This window comes from Haliotis rufescens, unplaced genomic scaffold, assembly GCF_023055435.1.
Source record: "Haliotis rufescens isolate VD_foot unplaced genomic scaffold, xgHalRufe1.0.p SCAF_7, whole genome shotgun sequence".
Classification (NCBI taxonomy): domain Eukaryota; kingdom Metazoa; phylum Mollusca; class Gastropoda; order Lepetellida; family Haliotidae; genus Haliotis; species Haliotis rufescens.
In genome coordinates, this window is record NW_025964361.1 from 53,234,300 (window position 1) to 53,260,103 (window position 25,804).

The window sequence follows — 25,804 nt, forward strand, 5'->3', positions numbered from 1 at the left end:
AATAATGTAATATAAAGTAAGTCTTTAAATAACGTCTTACGCCCACCAGTGACAAACATACGATGTTCAATGACTGATCATGACTAAATTGGAAACGAAATGACAAAAACGTAAGAATTCTTTATGTACTGTTAATTTGCAGAAACAAAAGATTGGACTTCACCGCAGTATAATATCATGTAATTTAAATGAAGTAATGGTAATTAAATGAGATGCAACGTAATACATTTAAATTGCAGATGAACAAAAAATAGCCATTTAATAGATTGGCCGTAGCGTTAACATCTGCCAGGCGATTTCAATCCGATGAGAAGCAACTAAAAACATTTTGTATTGCAGATGGCCAAAAAACAGTATCTAATGTTTTTATATGGTCGCAATGTTAGCAAGCAAATGCCTTTGACACTGCTGACTTCTTTATGAATCTGAATTAACCGTGTGAAGTTTGTTTTTTTGTTCAGTGAAAGTGAAGGATATCCTCACTATGATTGGAATTTAGAGTAATTATATTTAGGACGGAATCTGTATCACATTATATCTACTGGCTTGAGGAACACCAATTTCATAACAAAAGGGTTTACATTAAATACAATGTGTTATGGGTACTCCAACTCGCATCACGAAATGAATCCCTATAGCCACAAACAGTAAATGAAACTACACTCACGTAAACTAGAAGGATTACATCCCATGTTTAGCAGTAAACAAATATGTTCATGTACTACACAACATACGCACCTGTGATACAACAATCAATTTCTCAGCTAAATTCTGCAAAGGTTTTTCAGAATACATTGAGGTCTATCTTGGCTGAAAAACATACTTTTTTATTATGCTTGAATCCGAATTAATAGCTGTTAAGTCCAACAGTTGGTTAATTGATATACACCACAAACATCAGCAAGAACCAGGGAAGCGTGGCCCAATCTACAATGAGTTAAATTACTTACACAAGCCAATTTACGATGTTTCTCTTGTATTTGGCTGGGCGACAGAATGGCCCAAGAGAGAACAGAGTCTCCGAAATTTAATTACATTTCAATCTGTTATTTCCAGAGAAGAAATGGACACCGGTGCGTCTCGCATATGGCAGACAATGTCTGCACGTTTCATTGCCAGGGGCACAGCAGCTTTGTTCAATTCCGCTCCTTTGTCACGCTTCCTTGTTCCCTAAACTCGACAGAGAGACACCGGATATCCGGTTTGCGGGATTTGCTTCCGGGCACCGGATATTAGACTCACCTTCGAGACATATACAGATGCCCGTCGTTTCGGATCCGAACAAATGCGTTGGGAACGGTGATGTTGTGCGCTTTGGAATTTTTGCCATTCAGGAAATAGGTGTTTGGTTTCCAAATATACTGAAGAAAGCGATTGCTCAGGGTGAATTCAGTGACGTTGTCCATATGGAATTTGAGACGATCGTCGTGCCATCTCTGTCGGAGGTAACACTGGAAGGAATAATCCTGTGGAGCAAAAATTATAGATAAATATAAGAAGGATTAGCTCTCTGTTTTTACGTTCTCTGAAGTGTTTGGATAGACAACTGACGCCCATGTGTAATTTGCGATGACCGAAATAGGGCTTATGGTAGGGTGTAATATTACTATACTCAAGATTTCAGCAAAGGATAAGTTTGTCGCCCGTCCAGGGGCTGCTATTTTAAGGGAAGGCAGTTTAGCCTTAAGGTCCAATGAGTACAGATGATTTTCCTCACATTCACCTTGCCCAGACGTTATATTTATCACGAGTTGTTATAATATATCTAATAGTTAACTTCTTATTGATTTATCAGTTCCGATGATTATTATTATTACGTACGATTTTGCATTCACGTGACATGCAAGGGTGATTAATGCTGCGGGAAGGGCGGCGCCGATGATTATCTTTTGTTACGGGTTGTGAATGAAATGTTTGTCCCGACGTGTTTTTTTGCGGTTAGATTCATATATTTTCCCCGCTATTTTCACTTATATTTGTTTCGGATTATCGTGATTTCTTATTCTCTGGTCGTAACGTTATGTATTTAAATCGTAGTATTAGAAATATTTGAACATTTAGATTTAGCTTTATAGTGCCATTTTCATTACATTCATTGACACACGGTTTATCACTATCAATAATTCTCCCTCTGGTAATAATCAATAATAACGAAGAACATAATTATTCAGCAGAGTTGCTATACATTTTAGCACCATACATGCTACGTGAGTTATAGATTATGGTCTGATTGGATCAGCTGGTCTTGGTGTGAAAACCAGATTATGAACCTTCGATTACCAGCGACATATGGTTAGGTTAAAAGTTTAGTATCTGTGTCACTTTTAGACTCCCTGCAGCATTGAGTTGAAAGACCATAATCGTAACTGGGTCTAACTTTGGATTCGAACCCACTACCAGCGGATCCTGATACGATGAAGGGACACAACTCAACAAAGGTGCAATACCACTGAATACAGGTCTACCTTCCCCTTTGCGCTGTTGGAAATTATAATATATGTTGAGAGGAAATCATTGACAGCAAAATAAATTTATGTTAAACATTTATAGATGTCGCTTGTGATTTAAAAGACGTATTCTTCTAGTGTTTGTGTAGAAGCTCTTGTCAACGGTTCCGACAGACATACATACACATACAGACAGACAGACGTGATTAATCAGTATTTCGGCCAAGTGGCCCAGATATATGTTATGTGTCATGTCAAGACAAGGAAGTATTATTTTGTGTCACGTTGCCTCCACGCCATACTCAATCCACGGTTCGGGTGTGGGTTGACGCAGAACGTTAGCTTAGAGGTTAAAGCGTTGTTATGCCGAGTTCGATTCCCCACATGGGTAAACTGTGTGAGGCTGGATATTGCTGGAATATTGCTAAAACGGCGTAAAGCCATACTCACTCACTCTACGGTCCAGGGCCCGTTCTACAAAGCGCTTCTAACGTTACGATTATCTTAAACTGATGATATCAAATGGCAGTTACGATCATTTCTGCATAATATCGCTTTGTGTAACGAGGCCTAAGTCTTTTTCCTACACAGCAAATGCGTTAATTATATCTTAACTCGAAGCATATTTTGATGGAATTTTAACATAATCTCACAAACGACACGAAAAGGATTGAACAACAATCAATTCAAACCAATGAAACATATTAATCGATGAGGGCACATATTATCATCCATACTTGACTATAAATATTCAAACCTAAGTCTAGGAACGGTCTATTTACCCAGCCGTTCCAGACGCTCCCAATGTAATTAATATGCCACGTTTGTCAAGTCATGACTGAAAGGAGAGACGGTAACGCTCACCTCAGATAATAAATAATTGTGAAATGTGTACATTATTGCTTGAAATTGCCGCGACTGAATACATGACAAATACACTCGACGAATTACGCGATACCGATATCCAAGTAACTCTATCGTATTAAATCAAGCTACGACATATATAGTTTCTTGTATAACCATGCACTTGCTCACTCAAGGACATATCAGAGGCAAGCAACCAAGCGAAAACGTTCTGCGTCAACCTCTGGAACATCATACATGTTAATTTTCAAAAAGTGAAGTGCACGCGATTTACCCCTCTTTTGTATCCCCTAGCTGGTATCTCCATCACTGGTTTACACTCAGCCTCAAAGAAATCGTCTGTAGCAGGTACCACCAGCCTACCCGTGCGTACCTCCTCAACTGGTTTTTTTAAATGAATGAGGTGACGTATCAAGTTCACATTTGGTATGTGGGAACGGGTGGCCCAGTCGTCTAAGGCGCCGCGATTCGCTGTGCAGAGTTGCGTCCCTTGGGCACACCAGAAACCTATGATTGTGGGTTCGAATCCTGGTTCGCCCCGATTATGTGTCTAGGTTTGTCAGCACCGTACCCGTGCTCGTGGGTTTCACCGAAGTGGTAAACGTCTGAGACCTGCATCACTTCTAGCTTTCCTCCCATATTAAACTGACACGCCGTGATATAACTGGAATATTGTTAAAAGCGCGTTAAGCCCAACTCACTCACTCACATTTATATTGTACGAGTCCGGATAGAAGTCACATGTGCAGTTCATCTGTGGGTGTTTAGCTTCCTATACTCGGAAACGGAACTGGTTAAGCTAGCTATTTTTGTTTATATTGCTTCTTTAAGACCAGACTGTGCATACATATACATGTAATTGCTGTTGGATGCCTAGTTATTTAAACATGTATACAGCGTTACCATAGAAGTCAATGGGAAAAATGGTTTTAATTGATATAAATATATACGCCTGCTAATGGCAACCGCCGACAGAGATAACATTTTGTTCATTCCTTGTAGTATTTCACGCCGCTGACACGTTTTATACCCCATCAACCCTATCCTGACTGCAATTAGAACAAACCAACGATGCCACACTGGTTAGGAATGATCGTCGCCTCCTTGTACAGGGGCAATAACAATATTTTATCGGTAATCTGATATTGGGTTGTCAAATTATATTTTGACCTCGGATGACCATGTCTATTGGTTTGATTGATGATGATTTCGATTCCTGTAATATATCACCGCAATTGACAAGCATCAAGAAGCTTCTGCGTTAACTTATTACATAGAAACTACCGTGGTAATGTTAACATGTGATATTGAACCTAATTGATGGGCGCATCAGGCTTTGATGTTGAATCTGTGAAAGGGGATTATTACTCGATGACCTCATTGTGAAAGTAGAATTACATTTCTGACAACTCGAAAGCTTTCAGAAAATGGTACATAACAGATTAAACAGGATTGCAACATATCGTATGTGAATGATTAATTGCAGCAATTAACACTATTTAATTGGAAATTGCATTTTGTTTGTCCTTTTACATTCATAACAGGGTTTCATATTACCTCTCAATAAGAACAGCGAGATATATCGTGTATGGGACATTATCAAGTTCAGAAACTGTATAGTTCGTCGACAAAATCAAATAAAAAAGGCTGGAACAGTTCCCGTCTCAGGTTTACATGTTATCATGAAACCAGTGTCTCATATTGACTACAATAAAATCTACAATGATCGCAAAATTAATTAGCTACCGTTAACTAATATGATATTTTTTGTGTATTAATAACAAAATTTAGCGAGATCAGCCAAACAACTGCTGACGATGCATTACACTGAATAACAAAAACGACAGTAGGATGTTTGAGAAAGCGTTATCACAAGCGCCAATGCTTCAGTAGGCGATGGAAGGAACTTGACCAAATAATGACCACATACACATGTAGTGACCACGCGATGGCGATATGCATGACAATGTAATTACCGCGCGCCTGCCAACACGATGATCACACATTGCTTTCCACGCGATAAGCACATGTTATAGCCTTGGCCACGTGATGACCGTATGATGAACAAATGAACACATGATGAGATATGCTCATCAACATAATGACGACATTCTTAATAAAATGCTTTTTACATGATGAACATACGTTGACCACATGTTGCTAACACGGTTATAACATGATGAACACATGGTGCCCAGATAAAGACCATATGATGAGAACATGCTTATAACATGATGAACACACGCTGACCAGATGTTGCTCACAAGGTTATAACATGATGAACACATGGTGCCCAGATAAAGACCATATGATGAGAACATGCTTATAACATGATGAACACACGCTGACCAGATGTTGCCAACAAGGTTATAACATGATGAACACATGGTGCCAAGATAAAGACCATATGATGAGAACATGCTTATAACATGATGAACACACGCTGACCAGCTGTTGCCAACAAGGTTATAACATGATGAACACATTGTGCCCAGATAAAGACCATATGATGAGAACATGCTTATAACATGATGAACACACGTTGACCAGATGTTGCCAACAAGGTTATAACATGATGAACACATGGTGCCCAGATAAAGACCATATGATGAGAACATGCTTATAACATGATGAACACACGCTGACCAGATGTTGCTCACAAGGTTATAACATGATGAACACATGGTGCCCTGATAAAGACCATATGATGAGAACATGCTTATAACATTATGAACACACGCTGACCAGATGTTGCCAACAAGGTTATAACATGATGAACACATGGTGCCCAGATAAAGACCATATGATGAGAACATACTTATAACATGATGAACACACGTTGACCAGATGTTGCTAACAAGGTTATAACATGATGGACACATGATGCCCACATGTTTATGAAAGCTTATAACATAATGATCACATAGCGACCACATGAAGATGACATGCTTATAACATGATGGACACTTGGTGGTCACAAGATGGTGACATGCTTATAAGATGATTGACACATGGTAGTCACAAGATGGTGACATACTTATAAGATGATGAACACATGGTAGTATCAAGATGGTGACATGCTTATAAGATGATGAACACATGGTGGCCGCAAGATGGTGACATGCTTATAAGATGATGGACACTTGGTGGCCGCAAGATGGTGACATGCTGATACGATGATGGACACATGGTAGTCACAAGATGGTGACATGCTTATAAGATGATAGGCACTTGGTAGTCACAAGATGGTGACATGCTTATAAGATGATGGACACATGGTAGTCACAAGATGGTGACATGCTTATAAGATGATGGACACATGGTAGTCACAAGATGGTGACATGCTTATAAGATGATGGACACATGGTAGTCACAAGATGGTGACATGCTTATAAGATGATGGACACATGGTAGTCACAAGATGGTGACATGCTTATAAGATGATGAACACATGGTGGCCGCAAGAGGGTGACATGCTTATAAGATGATGGACACATGGTAGTCACAAGATGGTGACATGCTTATAAGATGATGGACACTTGGTAGTCACAAGAAGGTGACATGCTAATAAGATGATGGACACTTGGTAGTCACAAGAAGGTGACATGCTTATAAGATGATGGACATTTTGTAGTCACAAGAAGGTGACATGCTTATAAGATGATGGACTCTTGGTAGTCACAAGATGGTGACATGCTTATAAGATGATGGACACTTGGTGGTCACAAGATGGTGACATGCTTATAAGATGATGGACACTTGGTAGTCACAAGAAGGTGACATGCTTATAAGATGATGGACACTTGGTGGTCACAAGATGGTGACATGCTTATAAGATGATGGACACTTAGTAGTCACAAGATGGTGACATGCGTATATGACGATGGACACTTGGTGGTCACAAGATGGACACAAGACGACAATGTTGGGACCACTCGATGATCACATGCTGAGCATAGAACAGCACGCTTGACCACATAACGATGATAACGATCACCTGCTAACCATGTGAAGACCACGTGATGAGTACAACCTATAATCGCACAGGCGGAATTTTCGTAAATTAACATCAGTTTGGGATCTCATGGAAAATTCCCACAAAAACGTGAGTAGTATACAAAAGTTCATATTTTTGACAACAGTATATATTGCCAAATAAGGCGTCAAAGATGTCTCACCATTTCCATTTCAGAAATCTTTCCAAAACTTCTTATAGATACGTGGGTCTCGATTAGCACAGGCTGATCTGAAATGAAAGCAAGAGCAATGAAAATGTGTAACTAATGATTAATCATATTTTATACGTTCCATGCAATGTGATATGATTAAGTCGTATACGTTCAAGCGGTATTTGCCGAAGTGCAGAATGGCATCCTGAATATTCGATTTACAAAAACTATTCTCAATGAAGCTGAAGTAAATATTTGATCAGTGTTATAACCTGAAATAAATTCAGCTACGGCTGTTTCAAAGCCATACGCTCTGTTCTAAAAACACTGTTCTTTAACACGGGGATGTTAAAAGAAAAAAGAAAAACAAACAGAAGAGAAGGCTGCTGTCACTCAAGGCTGTTTACCCGACGCCCAAAAGCCTCAAGGCGCTTTCACTTGCCACCAGGTCTTCGCTACGAGACTTTCATTTTCATTATTTTTTACATTTTCATACTTTGTTTTCAGACAATGTTTTTTAGAAGCTCATTGTGACGTAACATTGGCGGACGCCGTCACGGGTCTAAATACGTTTGGCGTATTGGACGTGCTTTGGGATTCAATGTTCATAATATCGGTCTTAACTAGCTTTAACTACGACATTTGAAATATCGCAATATGACTGCTTGTCTGTTGACAAATGCCAAATTTAAAGAATCGAGCATGTGGATGAATTTCATTTAAACGACCTTAAACAACTCTTAAAACCCTCATCTGAAAACAAATCTATTTCCTGACTCCGATGCTCTAATAGTCTGTGGCACATTCCGGTGTCATTTTATACTTTTTTATTATTAGGTTTCTTTCATTTAGTTGATGTGTTGTTGTTTTTTAATTCCATAATCGTACAAATGTACATTAATATTTGTGCAATATATAGTTTGTGCTCGTTTCTGCACCCTCTTATTTCTGTGTCATGTCCAACTAGATCTTGTGTCACTACTTCCTCCACGTCATCTCAATATAGATTTTGAGAGATTTATGCAAATAGTATCTCTCTTCGACAAGACATAAATGTACCTGTTTGTCCTTTGATATTTACAATATCATTTAATATAACACTGATTCTTACAGAAAGGGAATAACTTAATACATTAATGAATAAGTAATCCAGTGCATTTTCCTCTTTAATTACAAGGGCGTCACATAAACACGATCGTGACGTTTCCGTGTCATTAGCAAGGTGACGAGTACCCACTCAGAGATAATTCATCACCACGTTTAAAGCACCATCATCTTCCCTGGAAGTCTAGACGGTGAGACAAGGCTTCATTGAGCCACGCGACCATCCACAGTGACCGTTACTGTGATACCCCTAATAACATTACTTTAGATTTGTTTTATGTGAGCGAAAGGTGACGCGAAGTGCACACGTCAACACTAAACATAGGATAATTAATCTCGATAAGATCTACTTTCTACAATACCTCCTATCTATGGACAGGCGATCTTATCGCTTTGTTTATATCACTTTGATCCTTGCCCAGGAATAAACATCGTACAGTTGCTGTAATTTACGTTTCTATATTTCAAACACTGTGATGGAACTTTCCTCTTATTTCTTTGCACTTTACGGTTGAATATTACTGATACGATTCCCTATCTTACATTTTATACAGAACATAATAAACTAGGCGGGATACAAGCAATAACCAATATTTATCAGATTCCTTATGAACGTAACTCTGATTTCGTTAAAACATCATTGACATGGACTTTTTCAAGTGTTCTGAAAATTAAGAGTTTCATCATTCAAATACCCTTCTAAAATCAATAAAACAAACCTCTCTGCACTGTCCAGCTAAGGTGTTACATAAACTTTGACTCTATGCACTCAAAGATAAACACTGCGTTTGGTGTTCGTCCAGATAAAACACGGCATGGTGTATTTACTGGCTGCTTTTCACACATTAGCTTAATGAAAAGCGATGCCCAGAATAGCATAACATAAATCTTAGCTGGGACACGCAGGCAGACAAAACAGTCTCCGATAAGAAGCGCTGTGTGCTGATGCTGGCTGTACACAGACCTTGCATCCTCCCGGTCTATGCATGTTGTGATCAGGAGCGTCCAAACCATGTGAATAGTCCAACTCGTGTCTTTGTCAGTGGAGTTATGTGACGTTTGAGCCGTGAACGACACATCATTTAACATGGTGGGGATCCCCTTTAATTTTGTTGTGGTTGTTTTACGCCCAGTCAGCAAATTTCCAGCTGTCGGGGCTATCCCTTATAACTGACTCTGGACCAGTCACTCAGTCTGTCCACCAAGCCCAATGTATAATATGGGGTACTTGGCACTTACTCTGTCCCTGAATCCTTCAGGGTACTATCGTCAAGTCATTTAAGGTAGTTCAAATAAAGGCGACACTATTCATAAGAAATCTCTACCAGAAGCAGATTCCAGTGTACGCATTCAATGATATCATGAGCATGTGTTTCTATGAAGATTCCAAAGAGCGTCATGCGACTCTTTCTCAGGGGCGGTCGGGTAGCCTAGTGGTAAAAGCGTTCGCTCGTCACGCCGAAGACCCGGGTTCGATTCCCGACATGGGTGCAATGTGTGAAGCTCATTCCTGGTGTCCCCCGCCGTGATATTGCTGGAATATTGCTAAAAGCGGCGTAAAACCAAACTCAGTCAGGCAGACTCTTTCTCAAGAGTTGTCTGATCATGGTTACAACATTCAAGGCCCCAGCAAGAGCTTGGAGGACACATGTAGAGGACATTTCCTAATTCTAGGCTTCAGTGACCAGAACCATGTATGATGCAGGTGAACAGGTGAACAATTGACTTGCCTTTGCATGATTTTGTGCCGGATGACACCTGTGGGGCAGGATACGCTGTGCTTTTCGCGAACACCTGGTATCATCACTATTTGATAGTGATTCATGAACACATGCTTATGCTATAGTCGGAATCGTACAATCGACTTTGCTTTTAGCAACGATTTCTTTTACATATGGAAAGGGCTTTATCGCTTTTATTTATGAATCACTATCCAATAGTGATAAAAAGGTGTTCACAAAAAGGTGAGCGTATGTTGACCCACCGGTGGCCCCCGTCACAAACCCATGGAAAGGTACGTTAGTTGCTCACCTGATAAGAACACATGTGGTACAAGTCAAAATAGAGTCAATTTTGTCACACCAGTCAATAGATAAAGACAAAACGGACTTACATAGTTCATCTTTCATTATTTCAATGCAATATTTCGGTACAGGTGCTAGAACACGTTTCTTATTTGAAGACTGTTAAAATCTCTAAATCAGCTCTGACTAAATAGACACTGCGGCTTCTAAACTGTCTAAGACATAGGTAGTAGGGACGTAACAACATGTAGATATCGGCATATCAAATATGTCAATCAACAGTGAACAGTACAAACAAATGTTGATTTATTGTTGCCACGTGGTCAGACCCATTTCAAATAAAGCATACTATAATATACAATATATATTATATGAATTATAATCATATGAAGTAATAAGATCGGATGTACCGAAGCTGTGGCGAAGCAATGCCTAGTCCCTGAGCTGCACGTATATCGGTATTGCGTTGTGTCATGAACGTTTTAACAGACTCATAAGTGTCCACTATATCTAGAATATATTGCCAAATACGTGAAGACCTGGTACAAACACAGTTTCTTACTGATTCATAAACATGCTCACGATGCAGTAGGAATCGTAGAGTCTACGATTTCCAGAGAATGACTAAGGAAAAGATTGTGTCGCTTTATATAAATATGAAATCAAATGTAAAAAACACTTTAAGTGGGCTTTTTGGAAGATAGGGTACATCACTAAGGATACAGAAATATACCATTTAGTATGTTATAAATCAAAGTATCATTTTGACAGTCTTTTTAAGAAACAGAACTTGGCCTGCGTCAACAGACCTTGACAACGCAAAGTAGTCCTGCACAGATGAGTATTGTTCATGGCAGTACCAGGCGGAAAAAAAGAAACCATTGAGAACATAAGTGGTTTCCCTGAGAGGAAGCTTGCGAAGGCAATTCATCGTGGCGTCACATTTGGTCTTCTGTAGCAAGAAATATAACCACTTAACGCAGAAATTGCATTCTCTTGGCTCCAATAGTGTAGATAAAGGGTTGTGTTCCGCGGGTCAGAGGCAGTGACTAGCACCGTGTAAATATCCACCACTGTGATCGATGGGACAAGAGTGTTGATAGCATGCTACTCGATAATGTGTATGTTTCACAAAAGCCCCAGACTTGCTCATTGCAGCCTTCTCTGACACGCCTATGAGATTGCTGTCAACCTTGGCAGCCACATGTTTGTTATTGCCAATAGAGTGATGTCCATTTCAAGAAGTGCGATGACAAATGAAATCAAGAGTGAAACACATCAAAGACTGACCAGGAAGTACTTAATGACAAGTGTTATAAGGCTACCTTCTGATTTGCTTTCTTTTTGTAAATGTTTGCATTTGTGAATATAAGCATGTCCATCTAAGAATATGCGATAACAAACTATATGAATGGTACTATATATGAAAGATTGACCAACAATACTTAATCACAATGCATTTGTATTAACTGTAAATTAAGTCCGATGCAGTTCCCTTATTTTGACTTGTACCACATGTTCCCGTGTGTTTTCAAGCGAACAAATCAATAAACTTTGCATGTGTTTGGGACGGGTGCCACCTATGTGGCAGGATACGCTAACATTTTCGAGAACACTTTATCATCCCGCATTGACATTGATTAATAAACGCATGCTCATGATACAGTTGGAATCGCACAATCGACTCTGTTTACGGCAGAAATTTCTTATGAAAATAAAGGTTTTGTCGCTGTTATGTATACTAAGCATTAAATTGTAATTTCGTTTTTTTGTGAATATAGGGATGGCGAATAACGAAATATACAAGCATATGTATGTACTTTAAAACTAATGTTAGTTCTTAGGCCATATGACCTGACATTGTATACATTTTAGGACTTTTGTTATTGTCATACTTCCATGTTACAATGTCTAAAACTTTAATAAATTACTTTTCTTCTTTTTCTTCTTTTACACTGTTACACTTTGATAGACCGGAATCTATAGGATACGACCATGGGGACATTCATCAATACAAATTCACACCTTGCAGGTTTTTTTCATTTCTATTTGAGAAAAATCCACACTACTCCTTTGATAGACCCTCGAGATATTAACAACCCTACTTCACAGTCTGGCGTGAAATATTTATCTCACATACCAGACAACGTTGAGAACATAACACGCAATGATAGGTGTGATTCTGGATCGACAAAATATGACCAGTTAAGTCATTTGCATATATTTTGCTCCTGTATACATACCGACAAACTAACAGGACAGCTCGGCGCAAAAACAACTTAATTGATTCACGGATCCGGCCTTATCGCCCTCAGAGCCACCGATTACACATCGTTATATGGAACTGTCATAAGTCATTACCGAATGTCTGCCCATACTTCACATGGCTCCTTTGTAAACTTATACTTTTTACAATCAAAGCAATAAATCTTTCCTGACTGAAATGTACATACACGTCTGAAATACATTTTATCATCAATTTCACATATACTCCTTTGATATCGACAAACACACCATTATGATTTCACATTTGCTCTGGAAGACAATAATTCAATTTATAGACTGGTAACCTTTTCAAAAACGTCTGTTAATCTGATGATGTACTGTTGCTATATAAACAGTTTTCTTCCCCTTTTCTACTCGATCTGTGCCCATCCCAACAGATTGATTGCTGAATAATAAAATGGGAAGAGAAAAATCGAATGAAAATAAAAGGCAGTAGTGAATAATGAGATTGTCGAGAATTTCATTACTTGCTATATGCTGTGGCGGATGAGATTTTAATTGCACTTCTTTTCCAGACTGTATTTTCACCCCCAAAGTTCACACTTTCTGTGGGTCATGGTAACTTGTTAGCACCTTACTTTGATGGTGGCTTCTTATGCATTGGGACGTGGTGCATTAGAAAGTACATGAATGTTAATTGTTTAAGTGTTGCATCGTCCATCACATATGTTAAAGTACTATTCACACTATATCCCCATTTTTATAATCACAAAAAATATATAGATTTGTATTAATTGTGGAAAGTCATATATACATACTTAGGAAATTGATAATGACAAAAGACGTTATTGGGTGTATAACGACCGTATTGAAACTACTGCTGATGAATAATGGGATTTTAAGGGGAAAATAAATACGAAATATTAGAGGGGGAATTCCACAAAAATTACTTCAAAAGCAAAAGCACCCAAGGATAAAATAACGTTTTCAGGTCCAAACACAAATATTTTTAATCAAGGCTGTATTTGGCTGCATTTGGCTGTAACTATGAAAATAGCTTTCAAATAACCGTCAACTTCCATTGTCTTATTAATGATGATGATAATAATGATCATCAATCAAAATGTTCCCAAAAGACTCTAAAAATGAACAACGTTTACATCGACTTAAACATCAATATCATATTTCAATGTCAATGTTTACTTTCCCGTAATGCGTATGGAATTACATTACATGTGTGTGTAATAAGACTCGCGTTCCATAACACAAACATGTTCAATTATGCACGTTCGTCAAAGTTCATGGAGAGGCGAGAAGATCTATATGGATGTGTGTTTGTCTGCTGAAGCATCCTGTTATCGACAAGCCCCTTCACATTCGATATTTTCTTCAAATCCCCTGTTGCCCATTGCATTTAGTTACAAGTGAAGATCTGTACCCTGGTGATAAACACGTCTAGGCTTTATGGCATAGTGGCCGACCGTGGTGTGACACATCATAGAGATTTCATTTGCAGACAACTCCTATTGTCTGAGCGCACAAGATAAATGCATCCTTGCATCCCCAGTAGCACACATTATCATCGTTTCTCTTATTTATGTTGTCCTGAATGTGATTTGAAATCAAATAAATATGACTGCACCATTAAACTCTCCTTGTATTCAATGGAACACATTTCGTAGTCGGTGCTTATGTGAAGGGAAATCAAAGCTGTACACACAGATAGACTTGATGAGACAAGTTATTGCACAGTCCAAGCATCAATACAATGAGTGCTTCATCGTCTAATAATATAGTTCAAACTTATTGAAGGAATGTTGTTTTAATAAATGAATCCTACTACCAAATAAATGGGGCTTGAATGGTCTACAAATATAAATGTCAGAGATATTAACAAGAAACACAAATGTGGACTCAAAGGTTTCATTTCACACATACCACCTATCAAACTACACAGAGGCTTGGTGGTAAAGGTAAGGTGAGGTGAAATAGTTTAACGTCGCGTCCAAGATTATTGCACTTTTATAGCGACGTGCATGCTCGTGTATGTGTGTGTGTGTGTGTGTGTGTGTGTGTGTGTGTGTGTGTGTGTGTGTGTGTGTGTGTGTGTGTGTGTGTGTGTGTGAGTGAGTGAGTGTGTGTGTGTGTGTGTGTGTGTGTGTGTGTGTTTTACTACCAATAAAAATTAGTATATAGTATATATCAATCAAGCCCTTAACGATGGTCCTAATGACACAGAGACACTGTCTGAGTTAGTTTTCACACATAATATATTTAGAAGTGTGGAGGTGTCTTTAAATGAAGCGTGGACTACCACTGCTACTATATATACTACGTCGCAGTTTGACATCGAAACCCCACCCCGAGCTAGTCCTTAGTCCAACCACCATCTTTTAACGTATTTTGGTATGATTCGGCCGGGGATCGAACAACCGAACTTCCACTCTCCGGGCAGACTTAGTATCCTTTACACCTTAGATGGCAAAGACACCATGATGACGCTATCTCAAGAAAGTTTGTCGGAAACGACAAGGACGTCACAGATGACCTATTCTCTCTTTGCGCCAGCATCTCCAACAACATGAATCCTGCAAAGTGTCGTAATGAGGTATAACGGCTGTACTTAAACACTATGGTTAATGCCATCACTTTAGCAATCAGTTTCATTTATACTGTCAACCGAAAACTGGCAATATCAAAACGTTTAAACTTTCAATCTGGATTGGTCAATTAAAGATATCCAGGTTGAAGCACGTTTGGGAAGATTGAATTGATTAGGCCATAATAAATAATAGGTCAGAAAGGAAGCATCTGCTGTGTGTATGGAGAATGGACCACTGAGTGGCTGCATTGTTGCTCTCGCAAGATGAATGGATATTTATTTAATTCATTCGTAGCGTTATTGTTCTCGTATATTAAGTCATCCATAAATCATAGATGAAAGCTATTCAAGAGTATTTGTTAATCTAATCTAGTGAAGTAACAGTTACATTACCCGATGATGTAATCAAGTCTAAAGAATAAAATGGGTAAAAAGGCACTGAAATTTACTTAAACTCTTTCATCGAAAAGGATTCCGTGCCAGTTTTAAGATTCCTTAGGGCTTTTTCAGCCAATCCAATTAGTGTCCAAGAGCCTAAGTAAAGAAGGGTTTAAATTTAATTTCCCTTTTCAACACGGGCCCAATAAAATAGGGCTTAACACAATTTCAAAACTATGACACTTTTTAAAAATATAGTTATTTTGATGCCAAGTGTGGTTGATTAGTTTCTGCGAGTGTGTATGTAGTCATAAGAATGACACAACTTTCTTGTGAACTATTCGACATCAAAGCAACATTTGATCAGTAGTATTTTTAGTTGTAATTTCTGCTCTTCCTAATAATGCAATTTGATTCTATGTATATCCATCTGTTCTTGAAACAGTCTTCTCCCGTATCATGACATGGGGGGGGGGGGGGGCGATTTCTAGCTGCACACATTTCGTCATCTGAAATGTTTTAGATGTCAGATATTTGTGAAAAGGCGCCCTGTTTCATACATCTCATGAGTTGTCTACCTTGTAGAGTTCTCTACCTTAGATGTACCAGAAACCTATGATTGTAGGTTCGAATCCCAGATTTATCCTGATTTATTGGTTTGCCAGCACCGTTAGACGAGGTAAACGTCTAACGCCTGCATCACTTTGGACTTTTTTTAAGCTCACATGCCGTTATATAACCACACTCACTCACTCACTCACTGAAATATAATTTGCTGGTCGGAAAACACAAATGCCTCCTTTAAACCGTAAACAATTGTGTGTTTTGCAACAATTTGGCTTGAAAAGTCGCTTTTAGTAAAAATGTATTTTCGTATGTCGACACAAATCATCACTATTAATGTATGGCTTCATAATTATTTATGCTGACTATATGTTGAATCATTTACCGACTTGCAAAATATAGTATTTCAATTATATCACGGCGTAGATAGATGACAAGGCCGTTGGCAACATATCAGGATGATTCACCACTGACCTGTGGAAATGTCTTCCCAACTGTGTAATAACTGAGGGAACAGAGCACCCATGTCCAAGTTTAATATAACTACTGGTACCTTAAGTGCCAGGCTAGGAGTCCGGACGCATTTACTGTGACCTTGGAGAATCAGTCGTCACCTCAGTACGTCTTTCCAGACATGTTAAGTATGTTGTCTACGTTATTAAATTCAACATGGGTGAATGGGTATGGTTACATCAATATTCAAGCAATATCACATCGGGTGATACAGATAGCAAGAAGCCAAATCTATCATCCAAAGTCTGGCTGCCCTGGATGTAAAATTGTAGATGAGTAGTTGTTCCCACTTTAAAGGCCTCAAATAACATATGCATTATATGTAAGAATCACTACATTGATTGTTAAAGAACTTGGCATGGGTGACATATCAAATAATGCCAGATGTTAATTGAGGAAGAAATCTGCCAAAACCAAATACTATCAAGTTTTGGAATGTCCATACTCCAGAAAAATCCGTAAAAAGAGAAATACATTCCAAGGCACAGCAAACGTCCCACCAAATCCGTGTCTCAAAGTTTAACTACACTGACGTCCAAAAGAAACTTTACCAGAGTTTGAAATCACTATTGCTCAAAAACAACAAAACATACATGCATGAAGTAAAGAGTATTGAGAAGATCAATATATCAACATAATCAACACTAAAAATGACAATCATATCGCGACCGAGAATGACGTCAGAGCCCCCCAAAGTTGGGTGTGGTACAAAACTCGAGCTTTCAGAATCATGGACAATAGGCAGAGTACATAAACAATCGCTCACTTTCAATAACAAGTCATTAGTAGCGTGTGTGACCACCAAATGCCTCAATACACGCAAAAACCCTTCGACGCACAGAAAAAGTCAGTCGTCTGATGAGGTCACGTAGGATTTGACGCCATTCTTCTTGGAGGGCAAAGATCAGTTCTTGCCGGTTGGCTGGAGAGTGTGGTCGTTGTCGAAGTCCATCAAGTCCCAGAGGTGTTCTATGGGGGACATGCCGGGTGAGCGTGCAGGCCACGGCAGGTCGTTGACGTTGTTCGCTGCGAGGATGTTAGTGACAATTCTGGCTGTATGGGCTCTAGCGTTGTCATGCTGATAAATGACACTACGTGGCTGCTGTTGGAGAAATGGTAGGACAACTGGACGAAGAATGTTAATAGCCATGTAACGCCGAGCTGTCAAGTTTCCGTCAACAATGACCAGCGGTGTCCTCTCCTGCCCACAGATCCCTCCCCACACCATGACACTCCCTCCACCATATGGTACGACCTCGTGCACGCAACACGCCGCCGTTCGTTCACCCCTTCGGCGGTAAACACGTTGTCTTCCATCAGCCCTAAACATACAGAATCGACTTTCGTCAGTGAAGACAACCCTCTGCCAGTCACGTCGTTGCCACATATGGACGTGGGTGGCTCCCATCTGTACCATACCTAAGGCTCGTTCACGTCGTTCGACTGTGAGTCGTGGCATTTCTTTTGTGTGTTTTTTATCACTGTGGATGTCTGACTTGCCGTTGCAATCGTTTTATACCTTTACCCGCACGTGCATTTGCAGTTGTCCGTGGTGCACGTGTTTTTCACTTTTTCGCGTGTTATCTCGCAAACATGTAACAGACTATTAACATTTTCTGCATACACTATTGTTGTATTTAGGTTATGTGTTTTAGATAGACTTCATCGAAAAAAAATGTATTCTTTGTCTGAAATTTATATTTTCAGTTGGTAAAGTTTCTTTTGGACGTCAGTTTATAATCCTTAATACAATCAAAGAAGGGTTTTCTTTATATTCACATAAAGTATTTGAAACAAAAACGACGAAAATGATTTGTTTTCTATTTGCAATCTTAGAAAGGAACCAAATTCAATTTTGTCAAAATATGTTTTTACTTTTCTACTCTGACTACCATACATCACATAAAAACCGTCTGGAACTTCATTCCTTGATCCATGGTGAACTGGTCACTAAATGTCACTGGGGGAAATAGTAACATTTCCAAGTTTCGAAAGTGAGTGAGTGAGTTACCGATTTTCTCTAACCGAACCACTCTATGTCGAGTGAGTGAGTGAGTGGGTATGGTTTTGCGCCCCTTTTAGGAATATTCCAGCAATATCACGGCTGGGGGACGCCAGAAATGGGCTTTACACATTGTACCCATTTCGGGAATCGAACCCGGGTCTTCGGCTAGACGAGCGAACGCTATGACCACCAGGCTACCCGACCGCCCCAGTTTCGAAAGAATTCTCATTCCAAAAATTGTGGATTGAAGGGTAGATTGAAGGATTTTATCCAATGATATTTCCAAAATTGGAAATCTATGGAAAGCCTTGGAAAGTGTAAAAAACCATTGAAAAGCATTGGGAAGCTATGCACTGCTTTTGAAATTGGAGGAAAACATGGCATTGTAGAATTTGAATGGACATGTTGACATACCCGGGGTACTCATTATATCGTAAATATAGTATGACATGCTTCAGCCTTCTAACCACCCGTATAATAAATATATTATGATACAAACCAGAATTAGAACCAAACGTATCGTAAATATATTATGATGTAGACCAGAATTATAACTCTCCGTATCGTAAATATAGTGTGATATAAACTAGAATCATAGCCAAACGTATCGTAAAAATATTATGATGTAGACCAGAATTATAACTATCTGTATCGGAAATATAGTTTGATATAAATTAGAATTATAACTAAACGTACCTTATATATATGACATGGACCAGAATTGTGACAATGCGTATCGTAAATGTATTAATTCAAAGTAAAGGAGACCTGTGAGACCGCATCGTCTGTTCTATATTTAGATCTATGCATAACATTTCAGATTGTCAAAAACTCCCCAAACGACTGTATGACAAGAGAGATGACTTTAACTTTCCAATAGTCAAACGTCCAGTATTCTAGCAGCTCCGTCCTTTGATGACTACATTTCACAACTGTTAAGGTGCAATCGACCATGCTCTTTCTACTACGATTTCAAAGAGTGTCATTCGACTCCTGCTCAAAAGATGTATGAGCAAGGTTACAACATTCAAGGCCTTAGTAAAGCTTTTAAGTTAAATTTCTGTTCTAAATTATACTTGGTTAGTACATCAGTGGAAGGGAATTAGCCATTTGACCATGATTGAAAGATATCAGACCATCGATATACCTGAAGCTGAAGTTCTTGAACATATTCCCTTGTTTTTACTTTGCAAGTCCAAGCAGAAATTGCGATAAATATGCATCAAGAAACAGATAAGCATGAAGGGGAGCACAGTTTGTGCCAATGGGGATGCCTGCTTCTTGTTTAAATGGATTATCCCCAAATTCCATGTACATGTTGTTGACGAGGGATTCCAGCATTTCACGTGTTGTTTTCTCAGTAAACGTCAGAGTGAGTGAGTGAGTATGGTTTTACGCCGCTTTTAGCAATATTCCAGCAATATCACGGCGGGGGACACCAGAAATGGGCTTCACACATTGTACCCATGTCGGGAATCGAACTCGGGTCTTCGGCGTGACGAGCTAACGCTTTAACCACTAGGCTACCCGACCGCCCCTTGTAAACGTCAGAAGACATATGCTTTAACATATGTTGCACACCGCTGTTTCTTCTAGATTTCATACAACATATTGACAAGACATTAAGTACACCTCTGTTTGTCGTTTGAGTGACGCCAGTGGTCCGTCAACATGGCACTTTGAATACAGGAGTGCGTTTCAATAGTTATTAAGGCGTCGGTGAAATTGATCGGAGAGGATTACTGACGGACATTATAATGACAATCATGAGACGCCTTCTTGGATTCTACGCCTTTTGCCAATCAATATGGTGATTGTTTTGACATTGTTGTTCGGCTCCGATGTACTCTGTGGCATGGGCTTATAAGTTCTGTGAGATTTTCAACAACTGAACCTCGTGATGTGTATTACAACTTGGTATTCAGAAAGAAATAACTTCAAAGGCCCTGATATTCAATATGGGAAGACAACAATCTTAATTAGTGTACCAGGGGCCTTTAAAAGATCAGTGAAGCTAAAACCGTCCGTTAGATGATTTTTTGTGCAATTTACATATTTTACAAGCGCCATGACTGTGATCAGAATGCGACTGGAACTGATATTCCTAAGGAGGAAGTATAACGGTGTTGGCGTGGTTTGCTCAAACTCTTGCTCAAAATTTGTTTAATCAAGGTTGCAACATTCAAGGCCTCAAAGCTTTCAAAATGTTTTATGACGGACAAGTTGATGATATTTCCATCAGTTACTAAAGTGGTTTCTGTTGTTATTCCTTAATTTGACTTTTCCCGTATGTTTCCGTGTCTTTTAATTTTGCCATAGTGAATATTGTTTAACACAGCAGTCAGCAATATTCTGTCTATATCACGACATAAATATTCGAGTCTTGGGCAGACAAACCACCAGTATGTGACACGTTTTTGGGTTACGGTGACAGCAATCAACAAAGTTACCAAGCCTGGCCACCCGATCCACTTAATCTCTTCATAGGACAGGGGCGGTCGGGTAGCCCAGTGGTTAAAGCGTTAGCTCGTCACGCCGAAGACCCGGGTTCGATTCCCGACATGGGTACAATGTGTGAAGCCCATTTCTGGTGTCCCCCGCCGTGATATTGCTGGAATATTGCTAAAAGCGGCGTAAAACCATACTCACTCACTCACTCTTCATAGGACCAGCACCAGTGCTGGGGACCTATTCTTGTCAGGTTCAACACAGAGGTAAATTCTCCTACACAACATTCGGGAACACTTACAGTATGACTGTATGGTGGAATACTTATAGGTCCACCGTACTACGTCATTCTCGTAGCTACAGACAAAATTTGGGATTGGCGGTTGCATTGGGTGACATTTCCGTGTGTTAACTAATGTATACTGATGGCAAGGTTCGCTGCTAATGCTATCGGTCATTGATTAAACAGGTCTTCCATAAGAACTAAATTCTATTGCTAAGAATCCTGGATTATTTTCTTGCAAGGATAATATTTTCCTCGGGATAATAAAGTCTGTCTTATCTTATCTTATAAAATATCTCAATATTGACAGTGGATATAAAAAATCACTCACTCACTAATTGCCTGAGCCGAAAATACAGATAGCGATCATTAATACACAACTTTGAATAGTCTTGATAAAAAAATTCTTGGTATCACTAAACCTTCTACTTCTATGTTGCTGTTTTAAATGCACTTGATGTCACCCAGCAAAAACTATGTGTACAAAAAAGTGACACTCATTTCAATCGGTAATATTACTTTAAATGTTAACGGCAAATGCACGTCCATGTCAGGATGCGAAAAATCAGTATTTTCCATTTACTTGACTAACACACACACGCTACTAATGCAGTCTCTTTGATGGAGAAGGCGTTTTGTGAGCATCAACTTATTCTCAAAACGGTACTTGATCTCAAGTTAACGAATGCAGTGAGGTAGTTTCGAGAAGAATAAAAAAACATTCCCTGCATTCAGCTGATTGGATGTTTTTATCAAAGAACCTCACGACGTTATTTTCCAGTCTCGCCTAACAACTTGCAAACAGCTTCCGTGAGGTTTCAAGGAATAAAATTTGTTTGGCCACAAGCAAAATTCACAAAAAATGAACTCTTCAAAAGGAAGAGGGAGGGGAGAAAGACAGATTCGATCACGGTGTTTGCATCCTTGCAGGTATGTTTCCAGCGCATTAGCTCACAAAGGCAGTGAATAAAAAAGCTGTAGTAATTGTCAATTCAATCCACCTTGGGGCTATTAGTGCCCAATTACTAGACAGGACCAACAAACTTCTGCCAAACAGTATGCTGAGGTTTAAAAATTAGGAGCCATGAATCGACCGAACCTCGAGGAACAAGCCGATGAATAAATCAAGAGAGGGGGGGTCATTCACAACCACGTAACGTCATAAATCTAGGTCCACCTAGGACCAAACTGGACAATCTCTGGTCAAACAGCCTTTGATTCGGACGAGTGTAAGTCAGCAGTAGTTAACGCTGGGGAATTCTATTACACAGAAATACTCGCTGCGAGTTATTGATGAGCCGTTATTCCTTTTCATGGTAAGCATAGATCAGCGAATCCGTGGTCGCTTTTCGCCAGGGGTTACGTCGCGATCACATTGAGTCCGTCAATAGAAGTCCTGAGCATCTCCATTGCCTTTTTCAATGGTTGTTTGCTTTTGAAAATTCCATTGATTTTGAACGCATTGGCTGTGGTTATGTTTGTCGAGAATGAAGAGTCTCATTTGGTAACAATCTCTCTCCCATTTCTGTTTGGTTTTCCGTAATGGAGCACAGGAATAGCTCTTTACTTCGCAGAAAATTACCACTCTCAAAACCCAATTCTAACTTGATCAAACAGTAAACGATGCCACAAGATTTCACAAAATTCAAAGCTTAATTTAGACTTTTTCGACTATTTGAAAAGGGTACTGGTGGCCATTATCTCCAGAATTGCGAAGTTATACAGTCCTACATCCTATTACTCAAACACCACACATGCTGGTTAAAGAGTTACATCCTTATCGGGTCCGCACACACCACTGAATAATGAAGCCGAGTTGGCCAATAATGCCGGTGAACATTTCGCAAGGCATCAGTCGTCAAAGGATCCTGCTCTGGGAGTTTGACAACCATTCAAATTGGAAGAAATGCTAAGCACTAAATTGTTATGAGATAATTGACAATTTCATCGGGCTTTGTATAAATTCATTACCGATAGGATGTATATTATGGGCAAACTTGGACTCAAACTTGCATGAAAATATCCTAATTAGAGTACTTGGGGATGTCATGATTGAGTGATAGAGCGTTGTGTGTTTATGTCGTTTCACCCTATTCTACCATATTGCAGCTGATCATGTTAAACAATTCCCACAAAAAATATGTCTCAAAAGGATGTACACAAAATCGAAATGTTTTGTGGATGAACTGGACTTTGGTATACATGTAAGTACACCGTGAGCGTTGTATTATATAATGATATAGCTGATCAAAATACGATCATCAGAGTGGTGTGATCCATCTAATTGTCATATTTTCGGATTAACAAATGTCCTTTTCTTTCCTGTCCGCGTCCAGGTAGCGGGATTTCCGGATTAACGGGGGTTTGCGAACACCTGGTGTCATCACTGATTTTCAGTGATCGATTCACATATTTTTCACCGCTGAACTGATTATGTTTCGGCGGATAATCGAGACTGGTTATTCTCTTGCTTTAGCGGTCTATATTTCATTGCATGATGGCTACCTCTCTGAAAGAGTAATGCGTATTGCTATCATTAAAGAGACAATCCCGACTTTTGTTAATACAGATATATAACATATAGAGAAATCCCTTGATGCATTAATAGTGGAATCACACCATTCACTATGATGGCATTTATAAAATATCTTCATATTTGTCTGGCGCTCTTTACCATCGATGGAGTAAATAGCTGGCTTCATAAGATCACCATAAATCACTAAGTCACGTCGGTGTTATTCTTTCCATAGCCATTTCCAAGACATTCCAAACCTAGACAACCTTTCATGGTTCTGACATTTACCGTTTCACAATGAAGCAGAACCCGAGCTACCGTCTCTACATGACCCCAGTAAGTAGCGGTCAATATTACAGTGGCCGTATATGACTCTGAGGAGTATAAACTGGGCAATTCCTTAAGGCCTTTTGTTTACTGAGGATCATTAAAATTGATCGACCATTCCCTATACATTGCACTTGACGTGCCTATAATTGAATTATCCTATATATAAAACATACCATATTGTCACACAGGGACATGAGTAATCTATTAAGCGAGGCCAAATGTCAGATCTACATTCAACGAGAACCCACTTGTCCAGAACTGGTGGTAGAATTGGAATTAATTTTAAATATTTCATAGCGTCAGGCTTCTTTGGCCTCACATTCGGTAAGCCCTTATGCTATGATACTTTATACTACTTGTCTTAGACAATCTATATCTATCGGTCTGTGACCTAGTTTGTCGTGAGGAGAGTAGTGATTAATGAATTAATATACAATGGACTTTTTTAGACAATTAAATGCACAGGCTGCCTTATATATATATATATATATATATATATATACAAAGTAGGCTTATGTTGTCAATTTCTTTCCAACCCAACAAGATGAATAACACTGCATAAAATGCATTGATATATCGACCCATGTAGATCCGGTTTAGAATTGGTCTTCAGCAACCCATGCTTATCGTAAGAGGCGAGTAACGGGATCGGGTGGTCAGGCTCGTTGACTTGGTTGATACGTGTCATCGTTTCCAATTGCGTGACTCGATGCTCATGATATCAGTCACTGGATTGTCTGGTCCAGCCTTGGTTATTTACCGACCTCCGTCAAAAAGCTAAATATTGCTGAGTGCGGCGTGACACAACAAACAAACAAACAAAAGCATTGGTATATCTCGCTATTGTTAACATATAACGTCAACGCCAGGAACCAGTCGCGATTATCTACTGAAACAGATTCCCTTGAACGTCAATGGCAAAAGAGTGGTGAAAATATTAATGGATCACCGCTAATCAGGGATGACACCAGGTGTTCGCGAAAAGGGTAAGCTTGTCCTGCTCTAACTGTAGCACCCGCCACTCACACAATTTTCATAAAAAAAGTAAGTGTTTGTTTGTTTGTTGCCTGACGCAGCAAAGCAGTATTCCTGCCACACGTAATATGGAGTGAATTTTTTTCTACTTGAATCATAATTTTGTGTTGAGGTAGCACCGTAGCAGGAAGGTTGTACAACGTGAAGGTATTAAGGTAGCACGTAGCATTAATGTTGTATTACGTTTAAGTATTGAGGAAGCAACGTAGGACTTAGGTTGTATTACGTGAAAGTATTGAGGAAGCGCTGTAGCAGTAGGGTTGTATTACGTGAAAGTATTGACGTAGCACTGTAGCA

The 25,804-nt window shown here is 39.2% G+C and overlaps 1 protein-coding gene across 1 annotated transcript in view; it reads right to left on the bottom strand.

The window, feature by feature from the left end:
• The window catches only part of LOC124133679 (gamma-aminobutyric acid receptor subunit gamma-2-like), a 107,334-nt gene that overhangs the window by 22,003 nt on the left and 59,527 nt on the right, over positions 1 to 25,804 (bottom strand). The window contains exons 3-4 of the mRNA XM_046498140.2: positions 7,490 to 7,557; positions 1,243 to 1,466 (exon numbers count right to left, since the gene is read on the bottom strand). Of these exons, the coding sequence (XP_046354096.1) occupies positions 1,243 to 1,466; positions 7,490 to 7,557 (292 nt within the window). The remainder of the gene's footprint in view (positions 1 to 1,242; positions 1,467 to 7,489; positions 7,558 to 25,804) is intronic.